Below are 8,388 nucleotides of genomic sequence, written 5' to 3'. Positions count from 1 at the left end.
AAAGCAGTGAGTCTGGTATCACAGAAGCCACTTCTTATGGATCTCTAGGGTATTTAGTTAGGGATGTCAGATGATTGGACCTCAGTACTTAGTTCCTTTGGAAAGGTTCTCTCTTGATTCTTTTGGAAAAACAGTTGTGAACCTTCAAGTCACCTTCAAGCTACTTCTCTTTGAGATGTCAATGCTGTTGAGTACCATGGCACCTTCCTTTGTGTGTAAATCACGATGCTGACTCTTTAGGATACATTTAGAATTTGAACCTTTGAATGCTTAAGAGGCTACCTCAGAAGCCTCCTTGGTCTTACAATGCATTGCTCATTCTTGGATGTTGGTAAATAGAATAAATCGTTACAAATCATCATCATAGAATGGTGGTCTTCAAAGGGGGAAAGAGTAGGTTAAGTACACTTTGGAAAGCTAGAGCTTTTTAGTTCTTTGCCTCTGTGACCAGCCTTTGAATCGATGCAAAAGGAAAATGTCACTCCACCTGCGTATGTATACCAGTTCTGACACTAGTCATTCAGAAATAAATCAGCTGGTTATTCATATTCCATCTAAGACGAGCTCCAAGCAGAACCTCCTAGGAAGGGTTCTTTGAAGCTTATTTGATGGGTTTATTGCCTGTGGACAACATTTTTGAAGTCTCTGGCTTTGGCCCTATGGTTGTGTGGCATATTAAGCCTTGGCCATGGCTACAAGTGTGGCATGAAGTGCAGTGTCCTGCACTGTTGTTGTTACCATTGGTTTGCTTTCAAAAACATCATTAACCATAATCCACTACATGATAAGGCATGGTAAGCTGGATGTTTTCATGTTACCTCATTTTCTCATCAAGTCAAACGTGTGTGTGTGTGTGTGTGTGTGTGTGTGAGTGTGTGTGTGTGTGTGTGTGAGTGTGTGTGTGTGTGTGTGTGTGTGATATAATATTGTTACCCTTCTTTTCAATCAATGAAGAACCTAAGATGCAAAAAAGATTAAGTAGCTTGTCCAAGAACAGCAGCTAATAAATAGTAGGACTAAGAACCAAATTCAGGCCTTATTTACTTCAAATGCCATACATATATTTTTTTTCCTGTGTTATACAATCTTCCAAACTGAATTGTTCTTATTGATTCTATGGCCATACGACCAACCCATCCTGAACAGATTAGTCATTCCATTAGATTAGATGCTTAAGCTACAAAGCAGTTACACAGCGGGTCTCAACTCCTCTCTCCTCCCCTCCCTCTCATGTTCCTTCTATTCCATCACACCCCACCCACTTATGCCATTTCCACTCTGACTCTAGGTAAAGAAGATGCTGCTGGCATACATCTTTTGATCTGCTTCCTACTTTGATGTAAGCCAGTCCAAAATATATCAGTCATGACACTTACTGAGTACCTAGTGTTTTCTATGCATTCCCCAATGTCAAATCCACCAAAGAACTCAGACATAATCCCCTAAGGAAACTTAAAACCTTACCAATATCATGGATGAAGTCAAATGTTCAAACTCTAACAGCCAACACTAGAGGGCTGTTCTCAGTGCCAAATGAGGGCCACAGATGAGGTTGAAGCGAATATCTGCATGGGCTGGCAGTGGTCAGGAAATGAAAAGTACTGAGGTGGGCTTTGAAGGGCAGAAAATAGATAAAACTGGAGAGAGAGACAGGAAACAGATGTGTTCCAGGCTAACAGAATTTACAGGGAGCTTCACATAGGAGAAACAAAGGCTCTGGTCCCTTCCTGGTTTCTGTTCCTGGTGCCTCGTCTAATCCTCAGGGAGAGTGCTCTTCCCCAGCCCCGTGCTTCACTCTCAGCACTCACACGACGCTCCTTCTGCCGTTCTACCCCTTTTCTCTTTGTATCGTGACTATCGTTACATGTTGTAGCCTTCACAAGTGTAAAGTAGGGTAGGAGAGCTTTATTATCAAAATCTTACAGGGATTTATTTCAACTATACACATTGGGAGGATCCTCTCCTGCTCGGGAGATTCTAGAATGGGGCTGGGGCAGTGGAACTTTCTGCACCAGACAAGTGAGCACCCCGTTCCCTGTCACTTTCCCAGAACCTAAGGGCCGGCACATATTAGGTGGGTGAATAGATGGGTGAATGATCACATAAGAGTCCATTGGGCTAAAGCCACAAGTGTTGAAGATGGGTCCCTGTGCAGTAACCCGGCATTGCTGAAGCCTGTTCCAGGGTACAGAGCACTTTCCGCTCCGGTTATGCATTTAATGGTCATATGGAGGGGGTGGAAGGGGGCCTGGCCAGAAATCCATGTTTACAGTAAGTGCAAGATTTTCCTACAGTATTCCTGCCAGTGTCAGAAAAGGCCCTTTGAGGATGCCCCTTCTACAGGGACCATATCAGAATCAGCTTGGAACTTGTTAGAAATGCCAATTCTCAGGTCCCATCTTGAACCAATTCAGTTCCTAACTCTGGTGTCTAGGCCCTGAAATTTCAGGGGGGGTTGTTGTTGTTGTTTTGTTTTGTTTCGTTTTTTTCTTTTCTAAAAGCCCTTTGGGTGATTCTGATACGACGCTAAAATTTGACAACCATTGGGCCATTCTATTTCCAACTGATTCATGTTGCTAAGTTCTTGGCCTCATTTATAAGGGGAGTGGACGGAGAGGGGGCAGATTCGAGTCCTTCCTTAGGCGTTAGCGGGCAGGGAAAATTCTCGAGGGTGAAAAATTGAAGAGAGGGTTAACATGTCCCAGGAGCCCTTAACTTAAAACACGCTACACTATCCATGAAGTGTGGGATTTGTAAACCAGCCTCTATAGAGAGTTGGCAATTCACAAATATGAACTGAGCATTCGCTTGGGTAAGGCGGCCACCACTCAGGGATTTCCTCGGGGAGGAGCCCTCCGACCCCAGTGAAAACCGGGGGCTGTGCTCACCCAGGACACCCAGGCAGGGAGCCTGCTTCAAGGAGACACCAGGACCCCCAGAGCGCACCACCAGGGGCCCTCCGAAGGAAAACTACAAGTCCCAGCATGCCCCACGCTGTCCCCTTCGAGGACAACAGGCCGCGCCCCAGAGTTCCTCGCGCCCAGGTGGCTTCCGGAAGTGCGGTGCCCTGGCGGCTATGGCAGTGGCCTCAGTGGCGGCGCTGTTGGCCGCGCTGGGCGGGGCCGTGTGGCTGGCGGCCCGGCGGTTCGTGGGGTCCGGCGCCCGGCGGCTGCCCGGAGCAGGGGAGGCCGGCCTCATGCGCGGGAAGACCGTGCTGATCACGGGCGCCAACAGCGGCCTGGGCCGCGCCACGGCCGCCGCGCTGCTGCGCCTGGGCGCGCGGGTGATCATGGGCTGCCGCGACCGCGCGCGCGCCGAGGCGGCGGCGGGGGAGCTGCGCCGCGACCTCGGGCGGGACGGCGCCCCCGGCGCGGACCCCGAGGGCGGCGCGGGCGAGCTGGTCGTCAAGGAGCTGGACCTCGCCTCCCTGCGCTCCGTGCGCGCCTTCTGCCGGGAGCTGCTCCAGGTGTGCAGCCCGCGGGCCCGGGCGGAGGGGCGGCCCGGGGGCGGGGGCCGGGGCCGAGCCCGAGCCGGGGTGTGACCTTGGGGAGGCCGGAAGCGGGAGGAGACTCGGTCACGTGATTGGCGGCGGCTGGGGAGCCCTGTGGTCCGAGGAAGCGAAGAGGAGAACCTGGCCCCAGAGGACCGTTAGCCAGGGAGCGCTTTCCCAGGGCCAAAGTGCACCCGGACCCAGCCCGCCTTCCAGAGGGCCGGGAGCACGCAGGGGAAGTTATGATATCAACACTTACTAGGTTATTTGAACCTAATTACTTACTATCACTGAAATGGCAGGTATTTCTTTTGGCCTCTGGGCATCATGGAATTAAAATAAATCAGAAGGACCTAGGACAAACGTGCCAAGGTCCTGGGACAAACGTGCCCTTGCCCTTCCCCCCGCGGAGCTAGGAGTTCAGCGCTCTGCTGCCAGGGGACTCGTTAGCACCTTCCCTAACCACAACCTGGCCTCCTTTCCAAATAAGCTGGAGCCGGTGTCCCAGCCGCCTTGTGCTGGAAACAGGGACACACATATGTAAATATGTAATGCCTGGCATTTATTGGAAGGTTTCCCGTGTGCCAGGAGCTGCTCCAAGCATTTCAGATTACATATATGAAATATATATATTTATATTTTATATATTGAAAGTGCCCTTGGCTATTTTTTGCCATGGAATCCGCACAGTAGCCTGTGAGGTGGGCATTGTTGCCCCCCTTTTACAGCACAAGGCACTGAAAGCAGCGGAAGGCGCAGTTGGGTGCCCAGGATCTGTCCCCAGAGCCCTTGCTTTCCACTCCTGGATTCCTGTTGCCCTCCAGGGACCTGGAGGCTATCTCTGTGCAGATGGTGAACTTTCCACTAACGGGCATGCTCTCCATGGACATGGGCATAGAAGGGATTCCTGCAGAGGGCGCTGGGAAGAGATTTCAGGTTCGCTGGCATAGGAGATGGGCCGGTATGAAATGGAGCCTTAGGTCGAGCAGAGGTTCCCAATCTTTCTTTTTTTTTCTTTTTTTTTTCTTTTAATTCCACGATGCCCTGAGTCCAAAAGAAATATCTGCCGTCTTATTGATATTAAGTAATTAGGTTCAAATAACCCAATAAGTGTTGATATCATAACTTTGTCACTATTTGAAAAAACAGTCCACACAATGAAACCATTCTTACTAGGGAATGTGTACCTGTTGTTCACTTGTCTGACCTCAGGATCAGATTGGACTTTGCCACCTTCATTTCTTGTTCCGCATTGGCTTCTAACACTGTACACGCACGTGATTACAGCAGCTGCTAAACGCAGCTTCCCAAAGATGTGACATCCTCAGAGAGAAGAGAGCTCAACGCAGTGGTGAAGCTGTGAGCCACCTGAAACTAGTTTTTGAGATGTTGAGCGGAGTATCTTTGTTTCCCTTGAGCACTTAAAATATTCCAGGGGATGCTGGGAGTTCCTTGTGCCTCTGGGGCATCCTGCTGCACTGTTTGGGAGCTGTTGCAGATCTGGAGAGGTTAGGGGGGCGTTTGTTGGTTGTTTTCATGTCTACTTCATTATTAGAAGAAAAAAAAAACAGGTTAAAATTAAGAAATTAATACTCATAAGAGATGTTGGAAATATTAACCATGGGTCTCCCTCTTTGCCATCGAAATGTAGATGTGGCTGGTGTTCTCATTCCCCGATGATACACTTGGTATGTTATTTCTTTGGCCACGTGTAGCAGAGCCAATTAAAAGCTGAGATAAAGAGAGAACAAAGTTGTCCTTCTTCTAAGTATTAAGTTTCTTCCTGGCTCTGACGTTCAGTGACCATAATCAGAATTTTTTTTTAATGGAAATTAAATTTCCCACAGGTTGGTATTCTTGGTATTTATGTCATTTATCTCTTAGAATTAAAAAAAAAAAATAGTAGATGATAAAGTCTTAAAATAACACAAGTCCAGCAAAGAATGATGGCTCAAAAATGATTAATACAGGAAACTCTTCCAAAGGATTACTGAAAGAGAACACTCCTTTCTTTCCCCCACGGGTGAACTTTTGCCTTCTTTTTGAAGCTGACTATTGGAAAAGCTGGAAGGTGCTTAGACAGACAGAATGAGAAATAGTTAATCCTCTGACGGGTAGGCTTTGATACAGTTGTGAAATTTAACACATTTTTCTCTTCACTTACACTTGGCAAACGGGCCAGTGAAATTTGAAATTTGACCTCAAATTAATTCAATGGCGGGTCATCCTTCTGTCTCTACACCTGGAACACGTCGTACATTTATTTTTCTCTGCCCATCAAAAGAGACAGAGAGGAGCCAGGCAGGGCTGGAGAAAATCAACTGAACTGAACACGAATTATAAAATGAAAAGACGCCCCTTTAAGAACAGTCTAAATGTAATCTGGAAAGACGCGGCAGGATCTGGTCACAGTGCGAAGTTCTGACTGTAGAGATCTAAGTTGAGAGCCTGTTGAAGCCTGAAAGAGGTAGTTTCATCCTCCAGGGAAGAACTGTGACTTCCAGTCATGGTGGAGGTTAAGGTGTTTGTTGATCCTATCTTCTCTGTTAATCTTCTTTGCTGTCATTGTAAGACTTAGTATTTAGACTGTTGTTTCTGATATTTTTATATCATCTGGATCATTTTTTTTTAATTTTTTTTATTTTGAGAGTTAGAAACATCGATGAGAGAGAAACATCAATCAGCTGCCTCCTGCACACCCCCTATTGGGGATGTGCCTGCCACCAAGGTACATGCCCTTGACCGGAATCGAACCTGGGACCTTTCAGTCCACAGGCTGATGCTCAATCCACTGAGCCAAACCAGTTTTGGCTGGATCATTTTTTAAGATATCTCTTGGACTTATTTATGATGTTGTCTGGCCTTCATTTGCATCCCTGACCTACTCTATTGCTTGTCCTGATTTTAAGGAAACAATTTGACGTTGCTCCATCCCCACGGTACCACTTACCCTCAGAGAACTACAAAATGAAGCAATCCCAACTTGCCCCTGGTGTTGATAGTTGCAGCTCTGGGAATAAACAAGACTGACCTCCTTCTGCTGTGTTTCCACTCTCCAGCTCTCACCCACTTTCTAGCTTTTCTCATTTGAAAATGCCAATTAGAAAAGCAAGCTGGCTTACTCATTAAGAGCCCGGGCATTGGAATCAGAAACTTCCATCTTCACATTTTTGTTTGTCACTTAGGAAGTCTGTGACACTGGACAAACCACAGGTCTTCTGTGCTTCTGTTTGCTTATAGGTTGTTGAGATTAGATGAGATAACAGGAGAAAAGCAGAAGGCCACGCCCCTATTGGGCGTGCAAATCTGTTTTAGTTCTTTGTCAATAGTTGAAAATTGATGGAGACATTTTATAGAATTTTAGTAGCTCATAAGAAATTTCATTTCTTATTTTTATTTTTGGTACAGTTAAGGCCTGTGTTCATTAACTCCGCTGTTCTCTCTTTGATGTTTACAGGAAGAGCCTAGACTGGACGTCTTGATCAATAACGCAGGGGTCTTCCAGTGCCCGTACACGAAGACCGAAGATGGGTTTGAGATGCAGTTTGGGGTGAACCATCTGGGCCACTTTTTACTCACTAATCTGCTCCTGGGATTACTCAAAAGTTCAGCGCCCAGCAGGATTGTGGTAGTGTCTTCCAAACTTTATAAATACGGGGACATCAACTTTGAAGACTTGAACAGCGAGCAAAGCTATAATAAAAGCTTCTGCTACAGTCGCAGCAAACTGGCCAACATCCTCTTTACCAGGGAGCTCGCCCGCCGCCTGGAAGGCACAAAGGTCACTGTCAATGTCTTGCACCCTGGCATTGTGCGGACTAACCTGGGGAGGCACATACACATTCCACTGCTGGCCAAACCACTTTTCAATTTGGTGTCTTGGGCATTTTTCAAAACTCCAGTAGAAGGTGCCCAGACTACCATTTATTTAGCCTCTTCTCCGGAGGTAGAAGGTGTGTCAGGAAAGTACTTTGGGGATTGTAAAGAGGAAGAACTATTGCCTATAGCCATGGATGAGTCTGTGGCAAGAAAACTCTGGGATATCAGTGAAGTAATGGTTGGCATAGTACAGTAGAAACAGGAAGTGTAAGGGCCGTTTGAAAAATGGATCTCACATCTGTGATCAGGTGGCTTGAGCACTTGTTACTTAAACACATTTTGGTTTTACAGTAGTACTATATATATAGAAGTATATATGGCTATTTTGAAGTTATGAAAAGTTACATTTTGGAAATCATTTCAGAAAAGATGTAAATATACAATAGGCATAATGAATAAGGAAAAAATATAAAAGATTTAAAAATTGTAATTGAACATGCTTGGATTACAAATATTGAACTCAGTTACTTAAAATAGATACCTTGAAAAGTTTTTATCTCTGATTTTCATGACCAAAGTGTTAAATATTTGTGTTGCAATGCTGGGTTTTGTGGATATAATATGCCTGGTTTGTGTGTGCAATCCTTACTTGGAATAAATTTACTGATGCAAATTCTTCATTGTCTGTTTCTTTAGAAGCTTCACTGAAATTAGTCCTTACCACATCATTAGCCTGTACTGATTTTGGAATATCAAGTGGGTTTTCTTCTCACATTCTCTTTGTTGTTGTAAGAGTTATATTTCTAAAACCCAAATCTGTGTCTTGGTGACACTTCAATGCTTAAAAACCTATGTAGTTTTCCAGTTATTCATAATAGTGAGTGTCCTGTCTGTCTTATCTATCATCTATCTATCTATCTACCTACCTACCTATCTATCTATTTTAAGCTGCAGAATTTTTTCTTAAAAAATATCTTTCTCAAATGCAGAAGCTGGATTAGTAAAACAGGCCATAGAAATATACCCAGGTGGAGTCCCCCAGGCTAGTTCTGAAGGTACCCTGTAGAATACAGTAGTTT

At 45.6% G+C, this 8,388-nt stretch overlaps 1 protein-coding gene across 1 annotated transcript; it reads left to right on the top strand.

The window, feature by feature from the left end:
• The first annotated feature begins 3,041 nt into the window (after window positions 1-3,041).
• Window positions 3,042-7,979, top strand: LOC311630678 (retinol dehydrogenase 14). The gene is made up of 2 exons (XM_084899999.1): window positions 3,042-3,466; window positions 6,948-7,979. The coding sequence occupies exons 1-2, from the start codon at window positions 3,077-3,079 to the stop codon at window positions 7,563-7,565; spliced, it is 1,008 nt and encodes a 335-aa protein (XP_084756125.1). The 5' UTR covers window positions 3,042-3,076; the 3' UTR covers window positions 7,566-7,979.
• The last annotated feature ends 409 nt before the right edge of the window (window positions 7,980-8,388 follow it).

This window comes from Pipistrellus hanaki (assembly GCF_964339955.1).
Source record: "Pipistrellus hanaki genome assembly, chromosome: 12".
Classification (NCBI taxonomy): Eukaryota; Metazoa; Chordata; class Mammalia; order Chiroptera; family Vespertilionidae; genus Pipistrellus; species Pipistrellus hanaki.
Note: the sequence above shows the minus strand (reverse complement) of the source record. Positions and strands in the feature narration are given on the sequence as shown.

What these genes read in the sequence shown, in the direction of transcription:
- LOC311630678 (XM_084899999.1), top strand. Translation starts at nt 3,077, where the DNA reads ATGGCAGTGGCCTCAGTGGCGGCGCTGTTGGCCGCGCTGGGCGGGGCC. An exon ending in TCTGCCGGGAGCTGCTCCAG is followed by an intron (nt 3,467 to 6,947) that starts GTGTGCAGCCCG and finishes TGATGTTTACAG; the next exon opens with GAAGAGCCTAGACTGGACGT.